Source organism: Lactuca saligna, chromosome 6, assembly GCF_052625555.1.
Source record: "Lactuca saligna cultivar CGN05327 chromosome 6, ASM5262555v1, whole genome shotgun sequence".
NCBI lineage: Eukaryota > Viridiplantae > Streptophyta > Magnoliopsida > Asterales > Asteraceae > Lactuca > Lactuca saligna.
The window spans coordinates 162,349,830-162,372,989 of record NC_136422.1 but is presented as its reverse complement, the minus strand read 5'-3'; the positions used below and the strand labels follow the sequence as shown (position 1 = coordinate 162,372,989).

Below are 23,160 nucleotides of genomic sequence, written 5' to 3'. Positions count from 1 at the left end.
TTTTGAGGGAATGGAATGAGTTATATATATATATATATATATATATATATATATATATATATATATATATATATATATAGAGAGAGAGAGAGAGAGAGAGAGATTGCATTTTTTTATTATAAAAGATAATAAAAATAAAATAAAAAAGACAAATTTTCTTTTAATTACAAAAATATTTAAATAAATAAAAGAAGCCGAAAAAGAAAAAGGTAATAGTAAAATCGTCATTATGAAAAATTTCATTACAAGTTGGACCAACTTACAACAAAAGGAAAAGTTTGGACGTCTGGTTCTAATCAAAACTTTTTTGGACCAAACTTACGAGTTGTGATGTAACATAAACCATGACTTCTAAAAAACTTAAAAGGTTTTTATATAAATGTCCCATGGTTATACATTTTTTTTTGTAACTTAAACAAACATTCAAAATGTTTTATATTTAAAGTACAAGTAATGATATTATCCATATCGTCAGATATTTAAATACTAGATCATCATCATAAAGAAAATAGGATTTTCATCATAAAAATGTATCATATTTTTATTTAATAAGTTTCCAATACAAATTTATCTATTTTCTGGTTAACAACTTAACATAACATTAATTGCATGATATTATAAGAATGATATTAGTTCATAACTTTATAATTGCAAGATATTTGTTGGTTAACAACTTAATATTAATTTCATTCGCTTTATAACATGTTTAAACATTAGTCAAATATGGGCATTAAAAGAATATTTATTGGTGATTGGTGAAATTATATATATGGTTCGGGTCGGATCCTCTTATCAAAACCCCCCCAAAATCTACCCGTTCCAACGTCTTTGCCCTATAAAACCTAATTCAGGGCTCTCCCCAATCCATCAGATTCACAGACAGAATTTCAGTCTGGATTCCCAAATACACATTTCTTTCTCCCTCACTACTGTTATTGATCTTCGGACTTTGAATCAGCAATTTCGTACGTACAACAGGTGCGTATATCTTTCCATAATCTTATATAGAATTTGTGTATTACTTAGTTGATTAATCAACTTGACATTCACAAGAATTGTGCTTTAATCACTTAATCCTTCATCGATTACGCCTCCCCCTCGCTAAGATGATTAGGTTTTAAGAACTCAGATCTAAATATTTTTAATTGTTTCTGTCCCTGTTCCAATTTTAGGTTTTTCTTTTTATGGCGGGGGCAACTGAAATGAATTACCCTATTTATTAGAAGTAGGTGCTATCATTATTGTCTTTATGCATCTAATTCAATTGTTCAATAATGTGATAATTTAGTGTGCTAGGGTTGTTTACGCTGTGATATACTGTTTACTCCAAATGAATGTGATAGGGGCATAGGGCTTAGGAGCTCAAACTTGTTTTGATTTGGGGTTTTATAAATCAAGCTAGGTATTGATTTCACTTATATAAATTTGTTCATATGGTCATCCGTCTATAGGGTTATGGCATTTACAATGCTCTATTATTTATAAAGTTTTATGGCACTTTTATTACTGTCATGCTGTTGTATGCATCTGTATTACTGTTTGAGGGTGTAAAGTTTTATAGTACATGCCTCGTATTCTTGCATAAATTTATGTTTTCCTTACCTTAATCTCATCGAAGGTTCTTTTTTTTTTTTTCCTTTAATTTGCTTGCAGAACCTATTTTGTTTGCGTTTATTTGAAAGATTCAAAGGTTTGAGGTGTTTTTCCATTAGTGAAAGGTGGATCTATTTGTGTATATGAGAAATGGGTTCTAGAGAAAAGCCATTGTTTGATCTTAATGAACCTGCTGTTGAGGATGAGAGTGACACAGTCCCTTCTACTATCAACACTTGTAAATTATCAACATCAGCATCAAGTAGTTCTCATAAAACAGTAAATACCCGTGCTTTTTCTCATGTTTCCTCTGTTTCGAGCTTTCAGCCTTTCATTCAGTCAAAAAGAGAACAACCATCTGAAGTAGGTGAAGACAACAAGAAGGAAGCTGCTAAAAACATTTTAGAAAAGGAAGAAGGTGAATGGTCTGATGTAGAAGACCCCTCCATTAAAACCAACAGAACAAGTAGTAGTATCCCTGAAATGTCAACTTCTGGCTATGATGAGAAATCACAAACAAAAGCAACCACTGAATCCGAATCCACAGATCAAAACGATTGTAATCTAACTACACTCTCATCAAGCATATCTTCCAAGAATGAAAATAACAACCATACTTCAAAGCTTCCACTTCCAACTAACCCTGGAAAACGCCCTAAACTTGATCAACAAAAGGAAGCAATGCTAGGTAAAAAGCGTAGTAGGCAAACCATGTTTCTAAACATGGAAGATGTTAAACAAGCGGGACCCATTAAAATCTTGACCCCTAAAAAACACAACTTTCAACCACCCATTGTAACACGTATTGTGAAAGAGTCACGCCCTGTTCTTGACTCGATTAAAGAAGCAAAACAGATTGATCAATCATGCAATGAGGGTAATAACAATCATGTGGAGTCTAGTGATACAAAATCTGATTGTAATGAAAGTGATTTGAGTTCAGGACCTGTAACTCGTTCTAGAAGGACAAATAGTGGGACAGATGTTGCTGGAGAAGATAAAGATAAATTATTTTCAGATCATATTCATAGGCAGAGTTCATTCAAGCAACCTAATGATTCAAGACAGATGAAGAATCCACATATTCCTATAAAAAAACCTCCTTTAAATTTAATCACTCAAAACGATTCCAAATCACTCGTTAAAAAGCTTCCTTCAAGAAAACCAACAACTGTCACTACACTTTATCAGGATACATCAGTGGAGCGTCTTCTAAGGGAGGTGACTAATGACAAGTTCTGGCAGCATCCAGGTGTGTGTGTGTGTGTTTTTTTTCTTTTAATCACCTTTTACTTTATGTAAAAGTTACGGATTTGGTCCTTGAATTTAATTTTTTTTCATTGCAGTCCCTTAAAGAATAATTTGTACCCTTTTTTTGTCCCTTAAAGAATATTCTGTAGTGAATCTTACAATACGATTTGCCATTCAGGATTTGATAAAATACAATTCACAATATAAAAAAAAAAAAGTGGTTGTATTAGTTATTGAATGAATGGTAATGTTTGTATTGCCCAGGCCCACGCATAGCAAAAGGGGATCCCTGCAGCTTCATGTGATTGGGCGTTCACTTTTCACCAGAGCCTCTTCAATCGAAGAAATTAAAAAAATAAAAAAAAATCCGTACTTTTTATAATCACTAGTAATGTATTATTATTCATAACCATTATAACAATTAGATTCCCATTTTGTTTGTGGACATATTGTTTATTCATTTTACATGAAAATAAAAATCTCAAAATCTTTTTGGCCATTCAGAGGATGCGGATCTTCAACGGGTCCCAGGAAGCTTTGAATCGGTAGAAGAATATATTCGAGTTTTTGAGCCTTTACTCTTTGAAGAATGTCGTGCACAACTCTACAGCACATGGGAAGAATCAACTGAAACTTCATCTAGAGATTCACATACAATGGTTCGCATCAAAAACGTCGAAAGGCGAGAAAGAGGTAATTATTAATTATTTTCATTTCATTATATATATAAATAATAAAATTATAAATATTAACAATATATAAGTTTTATTAACTTTATGTGATGTTACAGGATGGTATGATGTTATCCTTCTACCAACAAACGAATGCAGATGGAATTTCAAAGAGGGCGATGTTGCAGTTCTTTCAACTCCAAAACCCGGAACAGGTTTTGCTTAATTTCATTAACCTATAAAAATTAATTCATAAACCTACTAAATAAAAAAAACCCATTTTTTTAAGCAGTCAGATTGAAGAGAAACAACATTCCAACAAACGTGGAAGAGTCCGAGGTTATCGGACGTGTAGCCGGCACTGTCAGGCGTCACATACCAATCGATACCCGCGACCCCACTGGGGCCACCCTTCATTTTTACGTTGGCGATTCTTTCGATTCCAACAGGTTTTCCTTTTTTTTATTATTAAAAAATTCATATTTTTAAAAAGTACTTTACTCATAATCTTTTTTTTTTTAAAAATTACAGCGACGATGACCATATATTAAAGAAACTACACCCTAAAGGAGTCTGGTTTTTAACCATTCTTGGTGCTCTTGCTACAACCCAAAGAGAATATATCGCGTTACATGCTTTTCGTAGACTAAATTCACAGGTTGGTTTTAATTACACTTTTATTTTTTTTTTTAAATTTTCCTTACGATTAATTATTTTAATACAGATGCAAACAGCGATTCTCCAACCAAGCCCAGAGCAATTCCCAAAATACGAAGAACAAGCACCATCAATGCCCGAATGTTTCACAACAAACTTTGTTGACTATCTTCATCACACATTCAACCAGCCTCAATTATCCGCAATCCACTGGGCAGCAATGCACACAGCAGCAGGAACAACAAACACTTCAACAAAAAGACAAGACCCATGGCCCTTCACCCTAGTCCAGGGCCCACCAGGAACCGGTAAAACCCACACCGTATGGGGCATGCTAAACGTCATCCACCTCGTCCAATACCAACACTACTACACCGCTCTCCTAAAAAAACTCACCCCCGAAAGCTACAAACAAGCCACCGAATCTTTATCTTCCGAAAACGCCCCTACCGGATCCATCGACCAAGTCCTTCAAAACATGGACCAAAACCTATTTCGAACACTTCACAAAATCTGCCCCAAACCACGCATGCTAGTCTGCGCCCCTTCCAACGCCGCAACCGATGAGCTCCTGACACGTGTCCTCGAACGCGGCTTCATCGACGGCGAAATGAAAATGTATCGCCCCGACGTGGCCCGCGTAGGGGTAGATTCGAATACGCGCGCGGCGCAGGCGGTTTCCGTGGAACGTCGGACCGAACAACTTCTAATGAAAAGCAGAGACGAAGTCTACGGTTGGATCAACCAACTGCGGGCCCGCGAAGCGCAGTTGTCGCAACAAATCGCGTCGTTGCAACGCCAGTTGAATCTCCAAGCGTACACGGGTCGGGCCGAAGGATCCGTGGGCGTCGACCCGGATATCTTAACCGCCCGCGACCAAACCCGCGATTCGTTTCTACAAAACCTCGCCGCGGTTGTTGAAAACCGCGATAAGGTTTTGGTTGAAATGTCGCGGTTGTTGATTCTCGAACCGCGGTTTCATTCCGGAAACTTTAACCTCGAAGAAGCGCGTGCCAGTTTGGAAGCGAGTTTCGCCAACGAGGCGGAGATTGTGTTCACAACAGTTTCAAGTAGCGGGAGGAAACTGTTCTCTAGGTTGACGCACGGGTTTGATATGGTGGTGATTGACGAGGCGGCTCAGGCGAGCGAAGTCGGGGTGTTGCCGCCGCTTTCGCTCGGTGCCGCTAGGTGTGTTCTCGTCGGAGACCCGCAGCAGCTTCCGGCGACGGTGATAAGTAAGGCGGCGGGGACGTTGTTGTATTCGCGGAGTCTTTTCGAGCGGTTTCAACAAGCGGGGTGTCCGACGATTCTCTTGTCGGTTCAATACCGTATGCATCCGCAAATACGCGATTTCCCATCGCGGTATTTTTACCAAGGGCGGTTGACCGATAGCGAGAGTGTAAAAAGTCAACCGGATGAAAATTACTATAACGACCCTTTGTTGAGGCCGTATGTGTTTTACGATGTTACCCATGGGAGGGAATCGCATAGGGGAGGGTCGGTTTCGTATCAGAATGTTCACGAGGCGAAGTTTTGCGTTAGGTTATATGAGCGGTTGATGAAGGTGGTTGGTGGTGGGGGTGTAGGGAAGGTTACGGTGGGGGTGATTACGCCGTATAAGTTGCAGTTGAAGTGTATACAAAGGGAGTTTGAGGAGGTGTTGAGGAGTGATGAAGGGAAGGATATTTATATAAATACGGTTGATGCGTTTCAAGGGCAAGAACGCGATGTGATTATTATGTCGTGTGTGAGGGCTTCGAGTTATGGTGTTGGATTTGTTGCGGATATTAGAAGGATGAATGTGGCTCTTACACGCGCCAAAAGGGCACTTTGGGTATAAATTTTGGTTCTTACCCTTTTGGAATTAAACGTTTTTTTTTTTTTTTTTTTTCTTCGAATAAATAAATAATCTAATTTGTTTTTTTTTAGGTGATGGGGAATGCGAGTGCGCTTGTTCAATCAGAAGATTGGGCGGCTTTAATTGCGGATGCGAAGGCGAGAAAGTGTTACATGGACATGGATTCGCTTCCGAAAGACTTCCTGGCGGCACCACCACTACCACCACCGCTGCCGGCCTATGGTCCACCGCCACCTAAGTTTTCTAATTCGAGAGGCTTCATGAGGCCTAATTTTAGAAACAGACCATTTGAACATATGGGAACACCATCAGGAGATGAAAGTAAAACAAACTCAAACTCAAATTCATCAAGAAATGGTAGTAGTTATCGGCCTTTTAATAAACCACCATTGGAGGACAACCATGATTGGCCTCGAGATTCATGGCAGCAATATGGGGCCCACAAGAGACCGAATCAAGCTGGGGTATTGGGAAAAAGAGACCAATGATACCATGTTTGTCCAAGGTTTTTTTTTTTTTCAGATACTTACTGTGGGACCCAACCCAAAATTGTCACTGTACAAAGATATTGTCTAGCGGGGGGAGGTTCTTTGGTAAAATATATATATATATATATATATACCTTGAAATTGCTTAAAAGGGCAAAAACGTCAATTTGACATAGGTGTATCTGATTTGGCGACACTTGATCCACCAAGGGGAGTCATGGTTGGAAAAATTGTGTTAGTTGAAAGATTTTGAAAGGGGACACGTTTTTATGTTTTGATGGGGCATTTGATGGTAGTTTTTTTGTTTATTTATTTTTTTTCTTTTGGGGTTTTATAGAAAATACTAAAGATGTAGTTGAATTAGCATCTTGGGGAATTGTGGTATAAAGATTTTGTATAGAAATGGTGGTGTTGATCTTGATCAAGTGAAAGTTATTGACAAACTTGTTTTTATTTCATTGGTTTAGTTACATAGATGAATTATATGCTTTAAAAGACACTCGTATTTAGGTGTTTTAATGAGTGCATGTATTTTTTGGTATGACAGGAATGAAAAATTAGAAGAGCGGAACAAACAAGTTCATGAAATGAGTTTTATATTTGTTTGTGTAATATTTGGTCGGTTTGGAAGAATTGAAAATTATTATGAATTGTTTAATATATCTCATATAAACATTTTTTATCTCGTTATAAAAATGTTTATTTCTAATAGTCAAAAATATTTATTTATCATTTGGACGGTTGTTTATAAATATAAAAATTAATATACCGTTAAATTTTAAAATATGAATGCATTTAAAATATATTTAGAAAATAGAATAATAATTTAATTTTAAGTATATTATATAGATAAAAGTATTTCATTTCATCTAAAAAAACATATCTTTCCCGTGTAATGAAAATTAATTTTGGAGAAGGAATCACATTTCACGATGTTTAAAAAATAAAAAATCCCCTCCCGATTAGTTTAATCTTTTTTCGATTATGGGTTTTGATTAAATGTTATTTCAACTATGGAAGTGGTTACCAACAAGTAAATTGAGTTTATTCTATAAAAACCTTATATTTTACATTTTTTTTTCTATTTAGACCTAATATTTGTTTTTCAAAATAATCCCAAATTTAATCTATTCTTTGTTATTTCACTAATGGATTTAGTTTTTTTTTTTTTTTTTTTTTTTTTTGAAACAACAAATCTAACCTACTCCTAAACTACACCTTAAATCCACCTATGTCCACGACGGGACTTGAACCCTCAACCTCAAGTAGGGAGGGCACACCGGATACCGCTGGGCTAATGGATTTAGTTACTGACAGGTTATCCTATACCCTATAACTCACGAGTATTTTAAGCATCAATCACCTAAAAGAATAACTGATTTCAATACCTTAAGTCATATTTTTGTTTTTTTTTCTTCTTCTACACCAGATTGGATCCCTTGAAATAACTTTTTCTTCGAGCCTAGAAACATAAACTTAGTTTAGAATAATGGAACTTTGCTATAGTGAGGAAGATTCCTCTATTTATATGCCTTCAAAGGTTTTTTTTTTTTTTTTTTTTTTTTTTTTTCACAAGATTAAGTCTATTTTCAAAGGTTATCTCGAGGCTATTTTTACAAGGTCTAATTGTATGTTTGTTTTAACATTGTACTAAGATAATGTTGCAAATAAATTACTATTTTTACCTCAAAGGCCATTTTGTCTTAAGCATTTATCAACATTTCATAAAGTGGATAGATAAATTTATTTTCATTCCATATCAATGTTTTACAGTGAGTACTAAATTTAACCACACTTATCATGAGGCCTAAGAGACCACCAACGACACTGTTAGCACCGTAAGACAATCATGGATATTGGTTGTTCCTTATGCTTGAATGAATATGTTTAAGAGAATTTTTTAATTAGACATTCCAATCACTATCACAGATCTCCTCGTAGTTCATGTGAAGCTAATATATGAGACCCTCAATCCATATAGTGCTAAAGAGATGTTATTTCATGTTGGATGTTACAAAGGTAAAAAAATAGCTTATGTATGAGACCCTTCATCAATAGAGTGCCAAACAAATCTAGTACTCTTGTAAAATATTGATAAATACTTGAGACAAAATGGGCTTAAAGGTAAATAAAAGGGATTCATCCTCACAATAACATAATTCCATTTTAACATTCCAAACTATGTTTATGTTCCTAATGCTTGAAGAAGAAAACCATTTTAGGGGCAATATGACGTACTAGAAGAATAAGCAGAAACATGACCTAGAGTTTTAAAATCACTTATTCTTTCAGGTGATCTATACTTAGGAAACTTGTGAGCTAGGGGTATAGGGTTATTTGTTGGTAACCAACACTATTAATAAAATAATAAGGAATATGTTAAAGCTGAGTTTATTTTGAATATATATATATATATATATATATATATATATATATATATATATATATATATATATATATATATATATATATATATATATATATATATATATATATATATATATATATGAGTTTTAAGTCTAAAATGAAAAAAAATACAAAATGTAAGATATTTTATGGAATAAACCCAATTTACCTGGTAACGGTTCCATAGCTGAAATAACAAGTAATAGATAAAAAATGATGTTTTTTTAGAAAAATAAAAGTTTGGGTTTAAAACGGATTAAAAATCAAAATATAATTTCTTCTAGGGTATGAAATCCTAAAGTAAAAACTAGAAGACGTATAATTTTTTTTATTTAATTCCATATTTTTCTTAAAAGTTAGAAACTAAAAATACCTAAAAGTTTTCAAAAGGAAGCACCTAAAATTTTTCAAAATCTTGCTTTGCTATTCAAAAAAACTAACAAAATATATTTAATAGGACCCTTAATAAATTAATAAATTAATAGGTAGTAGGTAATAGAGATGGTTTATTTAAACAGAATAAAATCTTTCAATTTAATTTTTATAAACATAGTCAAAGATTTCCTCCCTATTTATTGCAACTTACTCTATTTGTTAAACTGACTACTAATCCTTATCTCCTCATTAGTCATTCCTCAAGGACCTCCACTCATGAACCACCTATTCCCTTTCCCATTTGTAGTTGGGATGGACCGATCACTAACCTGCTCCCATCTTTTTGTTTTTGTTCTTTCTTTTTTTCAAATTTAATATATAAATATAATGTGACCATATTTCAATTCATCCAACAAAATGGGATAAACAGAACCCGCTTTTTTAACAATGGTATATTAGTTAAATATTTATGTATGCAATAAAATGTCAGTTTTTATCAATTTAAATGACAAATTGATATCTGACTAGAATGTTACAACCATATTTCATAAATTAAGTATTTACCGTTAGTTATATTGTTTTTTTTTATGAAAAATAATTTTACGTAGTATTACAACTTTATATTTTGAAAAAAATTACTTTATTAATGTTAATTTTCACTCATTTATCTAAAAAATAGGCTGTTTGCCTATATCTTGTTCTTGTCCAAAGTGGTCAAAGGACTAATAAAAAAATTTGAAAAAATAAAATGAAAATGGGTTTATGCAGTTGTTTCACACTTTTAGAAATATATACAATATAGTAATTTTTAAAATGAATTATACAATCATATTATAATCGCGTGAACATGTAAACAACACTTACATGTTTTGGTCATAGACTAAAACATGGTTATGTATTTGGTTTACAAAAACGTTCTGTAACAACATAAACAATCATATATATCTCAATATAATTAGAAAAACTATTACTAAAGTAATGATCCACTTCTTCCAACATCTTTAACATAAGAATCTACAATACACTAGAATGCTATTGTTCACAATCTTTTATTCTAACAACATCATGTCAAAACAAAATCCCCTTCTTATTTTTTTTTTTTAATCGGGTCTTTAACCAGGCTAATGTAATCCCTACACATAATACTTAACATGTTAGCTACAACACGACATAGATTGATACACTGAACATGTTAATTAACTACAACAGTGCATATTTGGTTATAGAATGAAACTTTATGTAACAAATTATTTAGTTTTCTTGCAAAAATGTCATTGAAATAATGATTTGTTGTGGATACAAAGTTCCAATTGTTTAATTTTTTTTTGATAATATCTCTTTTAAAAAGAATGATGCTTTGTGCAAAAACAAAATAATTCATTACATATGTATGATATTAAAACAATTTGAAAAACCAGATAAAAGTTTCTTGTAATGAAAATTGATTATCAAGAACTTGCTATACAATATAACCATTACACACACAAAAGCCCAAGTTTCTCCATTGCATTTTATGAAATTGATTCGAATCATTAAAAAAAAACAACAAATTTATATGCAATTTTAGTTAATTAAAAAAAGAGTAAATTACGCGAATGGTCCCTGTGGTTTAGTGTAAATTACAAGCTTGGTCCCTAACTTATTTTTCTAACTCGGACTATCCTCAACTTTTAATTATGTAACCCGCCTAGTCCCTATTCTCACATTCCGTCAATTGTTTCCGTTAGACACCCCACGTGCCTTGCACGTTGGGGGTATAAAAGTCTTTTCACATTTCCAACGATCTTCAAATACTAATTTTTCATCAGGATCGAACCTAATTTAGAGTAGTTTCTTTCAATCCTCCATCGTTTGAAGCGGTTACACCTAATCTCCTTCAAATCAAGGATGGTTCAATGCGATTGTGGGCGTGCTGCTGTAATTCGAACTTCAACTACTAACAATAATCCAGGAAGACCCTTTTACGCATGTCCAATTAAGGTATGTTGTAGTTGAGAATTTTGTAATCGTAACCCTAGATGGGGATATCACTGTATGCGATTATAGGTATTGTAACCGTGGCTTTTGAAATTGACAGGAACCACGTAAAGGATTTATTGCTTGGGTAGATGATGATGAAAAGGATCATGGTGACAGATTGACAATCTCCTGGCTTGTGAGGTTGAACAAGAAGCTGAAAAATGAAAATCTTTTCTTGAAAATATGTTTATTTATTAGTTGGGTATTGTTCTTGGTGATACTTGTTTACAAGTTGTAAGGTGGGGATGAGTTGTTATTGTAATGGTAAAGTCTTCTGTAATGGTTAGGTTGTAGCAATGTATGTGATGGTATCATTATCTATAATGGTTAGGTTGTAGCAGTGAATGTGAAGGTATCCTTTTCTATAATGGTTAAGTTGTCTATGTATTGTAATGCAGATGGTTAAGATTTTAAAGATCAATGAAAATGGTGTTATGTATTGGTTAGGTTGTCTATGTATTGTAATGCAAATGTACTGTAATGGTTGTAGCAGTGTTGTATTGATTATGTTTTAAAGTGATGTATAAGCAACATATTGACCATTAATTAGTACCAAACTATAACAGGGCAATAAGGGTGACATCATAAGAAGAATATAACAATCTAATTTTGTACCAAACTATTATGGAAAATATAAATGTAAAAATCAATATAAACCAAATTATTATCTACCCAATGGTGTATCATAAGAAGAAAACATTCCATTAATTAGTACCAAACTATTACTGGGCAATGAGGGTGACAAACTAGTTCATCCAAAAGTGCCAACATATTGGCTAAAACAAGTATCAAAATACTGCCCCTATTACAAACTAGAGTAAATAATGTACCAAAATATTAGCCCTATTACAAGCAACAACATAACACAATCCATTCATATTTAAAGTAACAAAAGACTAGCCCTATTACAAACCATCAAGTGGTTGCCTTCCCTTTCCCTTTTCCTTTTACTTGTGATTGTCCACCACCCCCACCAACAATTGGTCTTTGCCCTTTGCAGGTTCTTGCATTGTGACCAACATTGTTACACTTCGTACATGTTACTGATCTATGGGCCCTTGATGCTGTGTTTCCTCTAACAAAGTCCTCCTTTTCCACAATTGATATTGTTCTCTTCTTCTTTGGTCTTCCTATGGGAACACGATTTTTTGGAGGCAACAGAGTTGTTGGTATAGCTGACTTCTCCCACATGGACCTTCCATTGATTGGACTAACCTTAAAAGAATACATCTCTTTCCAGCTTGATAACCAGTAACATGGATGCACAAATGATTCTGGGATTCCCACATCTTTGTCATTCCTCCCCATGTCCCAAATAGCAGCCACACCATGTTTGCACGGAATTCCTGTTAATTCCCACCTTTTGCACGTACAACTTTGTTGACCTACATCCACAATACACTGATCTTGCCATGGTCCAGCAACTTGATATTTTCCAGCACCACAAAATGTTGCAACATACTGTTCTGCCTTACTCTTTATGTTATCCAATATTATTGTAGCTGTAGGAGTCAGTATTCAATTTACCTTCTTTTAAAATTATTAAGTAGAGATCGAAAGTCATTATACCAGTAAAGTGGGAGCGAGCCCAACTTTGAGGAGGTATTTGTTTCAGCCACTCATAAGCATCATTGTTAAGCTTCTTTAGTTTTTCCATTGCTTGATGAAAGTGTTGTACATTAGAGGTCGTGGCACATTCCCAAAGAAGATCCTTGAACACCTTTCCCTTCCAGTTCTTTTTCATGTTGTCGTGTATGTGACGAAGACAATAGCGATGCTCTGCACATGGAAATAGTGTTGCAATCGCAGGCAACAAACCCTAACAATAGTAACATGTTTGTATGTTAGTATAACTGCATCAATAGTATAAAACTATAAAACCTAGTTTGGATAGGTTCCAATACCTTTTGCCTGTCACTCATAAACGTGAAATTGGAATTTGTTCCCAAACCTAAGTCATCACCCAAATTACTTAAAAACCAAGTCCAAGAATTCAATGTTTCTGATTCAACCACAGCATAGGCTAAAGGATATATCCCATTATTACCATCCAATGCCTTTGATAAGAAACATAAATTACCAGAAAACATTGGTCAGTTAACACTAATTAAAATAAAGAACATACAATACAAAAAGAAATAAGAAGATCTTACCACAGCAGACAAAACTTGGCCTGGATATGGACCTTTCACGAAGGCTCCATCAAGTCCAAGAAAGTCCCTTCTTCCCGCTGCAAAACCTCGCTTCAAAGCTCCAATGCAAACATAGATACGCCTGAATGTTCTTGTCTCAACAGTTGGATTCGCTTCACTTTCAACATCAATTTTAACCGTAGTATCTGGGTTACGTGCTTGTACCTCTAAAACATAATCCCTTAACAACCTGTATTGGCTGGCATAATATCCTTGAACATGCTTTAAAGCTTGCTGCTTTGCCCTAAAAGTTTTCATATGCGAAATGTCCATCTGGTACTCACGTTGGAGTTGCTCTCGTAAAGCCCTAATAGGAATCTTTGGGTTTGTCTCAATAACTTGTACTATATGCTCTGAAAGGAACTTATAGTCACATGCTTTGACTTTCCTTGTTTGTAGACATCGATGCTCCTTCGTGTATGTCTTAACCATCCAATCTATGTCACGCTTCCACTTACTACAATATATAACCCATGGGCATTTCTCTTCTTCATTAGTAGCAAGATTTGGTATAGTGCCCTTACACACAAACCTAACCCTATTCTTATCATTTTTCTCTAATTGTATTTCCCTTCTTGTCCTTATGGAATGTAGTTTCACTTGTGTCTTAAAGTCCTTAGATGAACTGAAAGTTTGAAAAATGTAGAAGGGCTCACTAACCAAAGATGCATCATTTTCATAAGCCCTATGTATGGCCCTAATAGTTTTCCTTCGCTTACCATCATTTGCCTCATCTGATGAAGACCCAGACAACAAAACCTCTGTGTTGATCACTTCTAAGTCACCTTGTTGTGTATCTTCAGGTACATTACTTTCAGAAGAACCTCCAACCCATTCTACATCCTTGTCAATGTTCATATGGAAATCTTTCATATCCACATCAACATCGTGTATGAGATTGTCCTCATCAATAAAAAAATCACTATCTTCACTCTCACTATCATCATCAAATTCATCATTTCCACTGCCATTGTTGTGTCCACTACCATCATAATCATCCTCATTCTCTACATTCATTTCAAATTCAATATGGTCGACCAAAGATGGTTCTTTGTCCAAATGACTATCATTCTCAACTTCTGTTAGGTCTGGAACACTCTCATGCTCAATTGGAGAGTCATTCCACTCCAAGAACAACTGTTTGGAGCAAGCTGGTGGCTTTTTAATTTCAACAATTTTAACCTTACTAGGGTTGGGGGACATAGAATAAGTATGTAAATTTGTTTTCCCATGCTCAATATATACATCTATTACCTTATGGTTAGCAACATACGTACCCAGATGATGAACATCCTGATCTGAACCCAAAGCAAATAACCCAAAATCCAAATCGCCAAATGGTCTCAGGAAATGATAATAGAGTAGTGTTTCGTCTGAATCAATATGCCCAAGTTCCTCCATCATCTCGTCAATGTCGTGAATGGAAAAGGTGTCAATGTCTAGTAAATCAACATAATTTTGCTTGCCTTTGATGTACTTTCTTCCAGGGAACTTTGTAAACTGTCCACCATGGTGTAATCGGACAGAGAATATCGTCGGATGTCCAGCTGTATATTCACGGAAAGATTGGTTAGTCACATTTTTCTTTTTAAGTTACTAACTGATTGAGGGAGTAAACACTTACCATATCTACGAGCAACGTCAATCTCGTCCATGGTAGCACGTATCCTCCAAGGCGCCATCGTCGTTTTCAAATGTAGGGTTCTTTCGATCAAGGGTTTTCAAGGGTTTTCAAAGGGTTTTCAAAGGGTTTTCAAAGGTTTTGTCTGTGAAGCTTGTGTCTGATCACGTTGATCAACGATACGTCCTTTTTTTTCTTGGCGGTATAACATTGGATATGTGAAAAGACTTTTATACCCCCAACGTGCAAGGCACGTGGGGTGTCTAACGGAAACAATTGACGGAATGTGAGAATAGGGACTAGGCGGGTTACATAATTAAAAGTTGAGGATAGTCCGAGTTAGAAAAATAAGTTAGGGACCAAGCTTGTAATTTACACTAAACCACAGGGACCATTCGCGTAATTTACTCTTAAAAAAAATTACAGCACATTTGAAAATCGATTTCTATAATAAGAAAACTTTGCTACTAAAAAATACCATAAATAAAAAGAAATTATCGATCAATAGGGCCCAAAGATTTATCATTTCTGTCATTTCATAATAGACTATTTGGATGTATTGTTTATCTTTGTCGGATTCAACACCATTACGTGTTTCCAAATGTGTGGAAGTTTTCTACTTCTAAACTCATCAAATCATGATCATCACCCAATTGTTCTTCTTCAACCACTCCCACCACATTGGATCCTCCAATAATCCCCAAGAAGAAACATATAATAACACTATAACACATCGATTTCTCCCTTTAATTGTTTTTAATTTGTTGGTTCTCCAGATCCCTGCAAACTTCCTGTTCATATCGTCTTCACAACCCCAGATTCCAGAGCAACAAGGTAAACGCTTTTACCTTCGATTCAATTGTAATCGAGTCTGTATTTGATTGACTTTACTGAAGTGGGTGTTTGAATTTGTGTAAAAATCTGTTGAATTGGCTAATTTGGTGTTTGAAATTTTAACTGTAAACGACATGAATGAAGTTGACTTTTTGTATTTAATCTTATCTTGATTTCTGATCACCCCAAATTTCTTCAATTTGAATTATCGGTAAACGTTTGATCGTTGATTGAAGTTTTGATAAAATTTTTTTGCAGGATCTCCAATCGAGCTATGAATCTGCAACCAAAGAAGTCAAACTCAAATGTCGCGTTGACGCCAGAAGATGAACAGAAAATGGTTCGTATTAAAAACTTTCAGATTTGTTTCACATAATCAAAATTAACATAAATCGCGTTTATTTTAATTTTCAGATCATTGAGGTCCGTGACACGATCAAGAAACAGAAATCACTCGAGAAGATCAAACAACATCGTCCAGATGAGTTTTCTCGTTTTTGTTCCGATGAATCGATATCAAGATATCTAAGAGCACGAAATTGGAACGTTAAGAAGGCTGTAAAAATGCTCGAAAGTTCCTTGATTTGGCGAATGAATTATAAACCCGAAGAGATTCGTTGGGTAAGTTTTCATTAAAAAAAAAAAAAAAAATCCACCTTTTTATACACCACATACTCACAGGACACATGTCACATTTAACAGGTCACAAGTCACAAAAAAAATTACAATAGTCACATGTCACATTAACAAAATAACAGTTCACAAGGCACAACAACAAACGTAAAAATCAAAAGTCACATGTTAGTTGTTACATTAAAAATCACAAGTCACGATAACAGTCAAAAGTCACATGTTACAGTAAGCATTTGATTCGATTCAGGAACATGTTGCTGCCGAGGCTGAAACCGGGAAAATTTACAGGTCGAGTTTTACGGATAAAAAAGGGAGGGTAGTTCTTGTTATGAGGCCTAAATTCCAGGTAAAAAAATATATATTTTAACTTTAGAGGTCAAATCATTACTTTATTAGAAACCTTGAGGGTGTTATATGGTAAAATAGGAAAAATGTTTTTTCTTTTCAAGTCGAGTTTTGTTTTATTCTATAGTGTTCATACACGAACTTTTTAACCACAGAATTCGAAGTCAACAAAATCGCAAATAAAGTATTTGGTGTATTGCATGGAGAACGCGATACAAAATTTGCCTTCGGATCAAGAACAAATGATTTGGTTGATTGATTTTCATGGATTTAATTTGTCAAACATATCAATAAATTCAACAAAGGAAACCGCAAATATCTTACAAAATCAATATCCAGAGAGGCTCGGGTTAGCAATTCTATATAATCCACCCAAATTCTTTGAACCTTTTTATAAGGTATGCATGCTTAATTTAACATCTATTCTATTTCTACTACACCTTTTTTTTTTTAATAAAAGAAATGAAAAAGATACATAATTAATAATACTTTCAAAATGTGGAATTGCAGATGGTAAAACCTTTCCTAGAGCCGAAGACAGCAAACAAAGTGAAATTCGTTTATGCGGATGATCCAAATACGAAGGGCATTATGGACAATTTGTTTTGCATGGATGAACTTGAGTCGGCATTTGGGGGAAAAGATGAAGAATATTTTGATATTAAGAAATATGCGGAGAAGATGATAGAAGATGATGCGAAGAGGATTGCTCTTCATGGTGGAGAAAAATGAATGTCGATTCGGATTCCAATAGTAAGAAAGGAACGTCTTGAATAAAATTGGATTTGGTTTGACTTTCTGACTTGAATGGAATTGGACTTGGTTTGACTTTTTAATGGGTTAAGTATTTTAGAGATTTTAGTTTTTTTTAGGTTTTTGACCTTTTCAAGAAAGAAGAAGAAGGTCTTGAAGAATCATGTTAAATCTATGCAATGCTTTTATATGTGTTTAGAGCAACTTGTTCTTATTTACAAACGATTAACGCAATTTGAATTTTAGAATAATGAAAATGATAAGAAAATAATGAGTTTTGAACTTTGTGATGTATTTTGATGATATATAATTGGGTTATCTACATAACAGTTTCAAATTTTTTTCAAAAATTTCAATAAAATCTTAAAAAAAAAGTTTTTGAATAGAAAAAGTTCCAATATTTTGAAAAAAATCATATAATCTATCATTTGCTGTTCAAATATAAAAAATGATTTTTTCGTTAATTTAGGCAATACATCAAAATATTGAGACTTTTCTGTTCAAAAAAAAACTTTTAGGATTTTATTGAAACTTTTAAAAGAAATTTGAGACTTTTTTGTAGATAACCCTTTATAATCAGTGCAATTGTTTATCATCTCCATTTGATTTTCAAAATATTGAAAATTAAAGAAATGAGGTTTTGCTTAATCAAATTATGATTTAAGAGTGATAATGAGGCATTATTTTATGATCTTGTTTGCATCCATGTAGCACAAACAAAGAAACTACCTTGAAAATCTTGTCCAATCATCTTGCTTTATAAAAAGTTAGCAAATGTGGATTTACCCTCTTTATATAAAAAAAAAATACAATTGGCTTAGAGACAAGAAACCTCCGTTTAAGTTCATTGGTTTTTTGGGATACATTTCCTTTTCAACGTAGAAAAAAGAAAATCTTAGACAAAATACAAAGACACAAAAAAGCAAAATAGAAGCATAGATATTGGAGCCCATACATTATTTTCCACTTTCTACCACATTCTATACAATCTTGCATCCTAAAAATAACAAAAAAAAAAGTACACTAAAAATCTAGAACACTGAACACCATTACATATATTGTCCTATTACGATGGGTCCCACAAAATGAAAATGCGAAATAGATATAAAAATGGAGATAGTTTCATGAACATGACTTTATAACATGCTGAATCATCAATGAACCATCTCATCTAACTTCTGTCTGTATCGAGCCAAATTCTACAATAAAGACCCAAGCCCATGTCAAATAAATGCCCAAAATATTAATCGATTTAGCAACTTAAATGTTTTCTGAAGTGAATAATCAATTATTCTTTTTTTGAACGTTTAAAAAAATCATTTTTCTGTATTACTTGGTTTTGTATCAAGGAACAATACATAAAACCGTATCTTACTTATATCATTTTACCTTTTTGCGTTAATTATCAAACGCTTTTCTTGCGTAACAAGTTATATTATAAAAATTCATTATTAAAATAAGTTGTTTAACAAATAAAGTCAAAGTAATATAATTCACCTTGGTATACGCATAAACGCTTGCCTCACTTGGAGCAGCTGGACTTCCTCTTCTAATATATTTTTCCTCTTTAACAATATAAAGCATTGGTATACCCGTAGAAAGTTCTAAACTTATAACCTAAAACAATATGCGACAATTATTTAATTATTCAATCTTTTTATGGATCAAGAAACCAGATATTAAACTTAAAAACAAGAACGACACAAAACCATGTAACAAAAAAAAAAAAAAAAAAAAAACGCACCTCTTGAGAAGTTAATTTGTCAAGATACATTATGATGGATCTCAAGGAATTCCCATGTGCAGCAATCATTACATTCTTTCCAGCTTGTAGTTGTGGTTCAATCTGAAAAATTCCCCATTTGGAATTAATTTTTTTTACAATATTATGTGTGTATGATTATCGATCAATGACTAATTTATAAAAAATGTTGAACTTTTATGGTTTGATTGGAAAAGATTAGAGTATTAGTGGTTAAACGACAAAACTTGTAAAAGTATAATGTTTTTTCTTTTTGTAACTTGTTACAATAAAAGATTTTATTTTAAAGAATACAAAGTACGAAATAAAATTATATAATCTTTTTACGTGTTCTTTGAAGTATGCAACGGCTCTTTCTGCACACATTTCTAAACTTTCACCATTTGGTGGAGGGATGTCAAAACTTCTTCTCCATTCATGAACTTGTTCTTTTCCATATTTATCAGCAGTTTCTTGCTTATTTAGTCCTTGTAATTCCCCATACCTAAACACCAAGAAAATAAAAAGTTGCTTAAAAATTTAAAATTTTGAAATCCGGGTATTCTTGCAAATATAACACATGAAAATTATTAAAAAAAATAAACAAAGTAAAATAATTCTTACATTCGTTCGTTAAGTTGCCACGCCGTAACAACCGGGATACATTGCTTTTTGGTTTCTTCACTAAAAATTTGACTCCAAGACTTTGCTTGTTCACTTTCGTTATGCAAGACAATAGGTACCTACAAAGCGGTCAAGAAAGCAGATCTTTTATTGTATCATATGTTATGCAAGACAATAGGTACCTACAAAGCGGTCAAGAAAGCAGATCTTTTATTAAATCATATGATACAGACAGTGACAATGACAATGACAACGACAACGACAACGACAATAGATCTTTTATAAAATCAGATGACAGTGACAGTGACAGACTGACAGTGATAGTGACAGACTGACAGTGGATACCTTTTTGCGGCGATGTTGAGTCATGGCAAGCATGGCAGTCATTTGTGCACGAATAAGTGCGGATGTATAAATCATGTCGACGGGTATATTGCTTATTCTTTTACCGGCTTCAACTGCTTCTTCCACTCCTTTTTTTGTCAATGGCACATCAACACAACCCGTGAATAAATTCTTTTCGTTCCATAGAGACTCACCATGTCTAATCAATATCAATGCCGCTTCACCTAAAAAAAATTTCATCCTTAAATTAATTGTTTTTTTGGTATTTTCACAATATATATATATATATATATATATATATATATATATATATATATATATATATATATATATATATATATATATATATATATAATCCTTTTTGCAACGAATAGTGTTGTCGAATGAGGGATGTTGTGTGGGTAAATAATGTTTTAAAATATCTAGAAAATGATGCAAACTTCGGGACAATGGAAGGATAAAACAAAAAAAAAGTAAATTTGCAAAAAAAAAAAAAAAGTTTAGGACTTTATAGGGAAAGTCTACTTTTCCTCATTTTTTTTTGTTAAGTCTTACTTTATGTATTAACTTAAGTAAGCAAGAAACACTCATATACAACTTATAGATTAAGGGCATGTTTCTTTTTTCTGTATTAGTGTTGTATGGTTAAATGATGTTTGTATGAACAAAGATTGTTTCTTTTTTTGAACCGAATAAATGAAAGTAAATTACCATTTTACCCCTCTGTCAAAAGTAAATTATATGACTGAATGAAATTAAATGACTGTTTTACCCGTCTGTCAAAGTAAATCAATATTTCTCAACATATTCAACAGATTATAAGTCTATTAAGTCAATAAGAAACATAAGTAAAGGAAATACCATACTTGATTTCTTAGGGGTATCCACTTTGTTGTTTAATGGGGTTGAAACTTGGTCTAATACTGTAGTTTGAGAAGAAGAAGAAGATGCTTGAATTACAGAAAAGCCCCTCTTTCTAAAGCAGTAACGTTCTTTTCCAGATACTTCAAGATTGATCTTAAAACCTTTTGAGGTCAAACGAAGAGAACTATTTCCACATTCTTGATCAAGGGCGAAATTACTCTTATGCCCATGAGACTTGATAGTACTAATACATCCGTTAAATGCTGTTGCAGCCATTCTGAAAATTAAATAAGAACACGTATAAATTTCAAGTGGTAAGTTATCAAAGTTAACATATTCAAATTAATAATGTAAATGATATCATGATTAAGCTTATATATATATATGCAATTTATAACAGCTTATTTAAAGTGGACTAAATAATCAAAATCACTTTTTGCACAAAGGTTGTGACTTCATTACTCGGTTTTAACTTATATCATTGCATCCAGAAATGTTCGAGATTTGTACAAATATGAATCAAGAAATGACCTGTTTGACATAAGATTTTGAAAACCGTAATTCTGATTCCAATTTTTTTTGGAAATTAAGTCAAAGTGATCACAATAGATAGAATTTGAACACTGTCGCTAACAAAATCGCAATAATATACATATGAACAATTGAAATTGATAAATGTCGAGTTGGAGATGTAAAATCAATATGCGAACAACTGAGTAATTGAAATAAGAGGTCTATGTTCAGATCTAATTACAAGTTCGCATAGACAAATGTCATTGCATTAATGTAATAATCAAAACCAAATTCTAGCAAATGGGTATCACACAAACTGAACTACTGAAGTCAAATTAAACTCAAACGATTCAAATCGTATACCAAATAAAGCAGAAAAAGGGCAGAGAAATCAAATAACTGGTTTAAAACGCGGGTATTTTAAAAAGAGAGATCTTACATTATTTATACCCCGAAGCGATGGATTCTTTAGTGGAAATGACGATAAAACCTAGGCAGATCAAAGGGTTTATTACAAGGAAAAAGTGAAGGTTGACGGAGATGAAGATGCAATGAGAGGCCAGTTAAGCAACGCAATTTTACATGTCGTTGATTCAGAGTGCGAATTTCTGGTTTGTGTGTGTTTCTGTGATTGATTGTTTTGTTTGCATAGATAAAATCAAGGGGGTGATTGGGTGTTCTAAAGGGATTCAGAATTCTTCGGCTTCGCAGATGAAAATGGAAGAAGACGAAAAATGAAATCTTGAAAGTTGAGACGCCCCTTTTTATGCTTGCTTAGTTTTTGCACCTTCCACGTTTTCAAAAGGCAACATACATCATACATGTGTTGTGTTATATAATAAGTTTTTGGACAAAATTACACAAATGGTCCTTGTGTTGTAGGTAGAAAATACAGTTTCAATTTTTTTTTTTTCAGAATTTTTTAATATCATTGGTCATTTTAAGGTTTAATACGCATACGATGAATCCTTTTGGTTAGCAGAAAATGACTTTGCGTTAAAAAGCTAAAAATAACTAAGGGTGCGTTTAGTTGCGGAAAAATTGGCCGTTTTTCGGAAAAATTTTCCAAGAAAAATGAGAATTTTGAAAACGCGTTTAGTTCGTCTATTTTTCTAAATTTTTCACGGAAAATGAAAATTTTCCGTTTTCTAAAATTACAAAGAAGTTGGAAATTTTTGGAAAATTGATAATCATTGTTTTCTATATTTTTCTAATTCCAAAATTTTTCTATAAACACACACCCACTTCACCCCATCCACTTCTACCTATTCCCACCTTAACACCCCCCACCCACACACACATACATACCCATCCACACACACACACCCGCACACACACGCACCAACCCACAAACACACACACATACATACCCACTCA

The 23,160-nt window shown here is 33.5% G+C and overlaps 3 protein-coding genes across 6 annotated transcripts; 2 read left to right on the top strand and 1 right to left on the bottom strand.

The window, feature by feature from the left end:
* The first annotated feature begins 836 nt into the window (after positions 1–836).
* On the top strand, positions 837–6,976 carry LOC145002770 (putative helicase MAGATAMA 3). Of its 4 annotated transcripts, XM_078961969.1 has the most exons (9): positions 837–978; positions 1,654–1,831; positions 1,921–2,845; positions 3,349–3,537; positions 3,635–3,730; positions 3,805–3,964; positions 4,047–4,173; positions 4,240–6,006; positions 6,102–6,976. In XM_078961969.1, the coding sequence occupies exons 2-9, from the start codon at positions 1,778–1,780 to the stop codon at positions 6,516–6,518; spliced, it is 3,735 nt and encodes a 1,244-aa protein (XP_078818095.1). In that variant the 5' UTR covers positions 837–978; positions 1,654–1,777; the 3' UTR covers positions 6,519–6,976. The 4 variants fall into 4 exon arrangements, with proteins under 4 accessions (XP_078818095.1, XP_078818094.1, XP_078818093.1 ...); XM_078961968.1 differs by having other exon boundaries at positions 1,654–2,845; positions 3,808–3,964; XM_078961967.1 differs by having other exon boundaries at positions 1,654–2,845.
* Positions 6,977–15,729: 8,753 nt separating this feature from the next.
* On the top strand, positions 15,730–17,900 carry LOC145001174 (CRAL-TRIO domain-containing protein C23B6.04c-like). The gene is made up of 6 exons (XM_078960528.1): positions 15,730–15,965; positions 16,224–16,305; positions 16,380–16,586; positions 16,846–16,944; positions 17,099–17,341; positions 17,454–17,900. Exons 2-6 carry the CDS (start codon positions 16,240–16,242, stop codon positions 17,673–17,675), a joined length of 837 nt encoding a protein of 278 aa, XP_078816654.1. The 5' UTR covers positions 15,730–15,965; positions 16,224–16,239; the 3' UTR covers positions 17,676–17,900.
* A 707-nt stretch (positions 17,901–18,607) lies between these two features.
* On the bottom strand, positions 18,608–22,581 carry LOC145002029 (2,3-bisphosphoglycerate-dependent phosphoglycerate mutase 1-like). The gene is made up of 8 exons (XM_078961340.1): positions 22,223–22,581; positions 21,273–21,547; positions 20,407–20,630; positions 20,062–20,180; positions 19,786–19,942; positions 19,441–19,542; positions 19,194–19,313; positions 18,608–18,895 (listed from the first exon to the last, which is right to left on the bottom strand). Exons 2-8 carry the CDS (start codon positions 21,544–21,546, stop codon positions 18,851–18,853), a joined length of 1,041 nt encoding a protein of 346 aa, XP_078817466.1. The 5' UTR covers position 21,547; positions 22,223–22,581; the 3' UTR covers positions 18,608–18,850.
* Between the last annotated feature and the right edge of the window lie 579 nt (positions 22,582–23,160).

What these genes read in the sequence shown, in the direction of transcription:
- LOC145002770 (XM_078961967.1), top strand. Translation starts at nt 1,744, where the DNA reads ATGGGTTCTAGAGAAAAGCCATTGTTTGATCTTAATGAACCTGCTGTT. An exon ending in TTCGTAGACTAAATTCACAG is followed by an intron (nt 4,174 to 4,239) that starts GTTGGTTTTAAT and finishes ATTTTAATACAG; the next exon opens with ATGCAAACAGCGATTCTCCA. An exon ending in GCGCCAAAAGGGCACTTTGG is followed by an intron (nt 6,007 to 6,101) that starts GTATAAATTTTG and finishes GTTTTTTTTTAG; the next exon opens with GTGATGGGGAATGCGAGTGC.
- LOC145001174 (XM_078960528.1), top strand. Translation starts at nt 16,240, where the DNA reads ATGAATCTGCAACCAAAGAAGTCAAACTCAAATGTCGCGTTGACGCCA. An exon ending in TTATGAGGCCTAAATTCCAG is followed by an intron (nt 16,945 to 17,098) that starts GTAAAAAAATAT and finishes TTTTAACCACAG; the next exon opens with AATTCGAAGTCAACAAAATC. An exon ending in TCTTTGAACCTTTTTATAAG is followed by an intron (nt 17,342 to 17,453) that starts GTATGCATGCTT and finishes GTGGAATTGCAG; the next exon opens with ATGGTAAAACCTTTCCTAGA.
- LOC145002029 (XM_078961340.1), bottom strand. Translation starts at nt 21,546, where the DNA reads ATGGCTGCAACAGCATTTAACGGATGTATTAGTACTATCAAGTCTCAT. An exon ending in CTCAACATCGCCGCAAAAAG is followed by an intron (nt 20,181 to 20,406) that starts GTATCCACTGTC and finishes ACCGCTTTGTAG; the next exon opens with GTACCTATTGTCTTGCATAA. An exon ending in TGGCAACTTAACGAACGAAT is followed by an intron (nt 19,943 to 20,061) that starts GTAAGAATTATT and finishes CTTGGTGTTTAG; the next exon opens with GTATGGGGAATTACAAGGAC.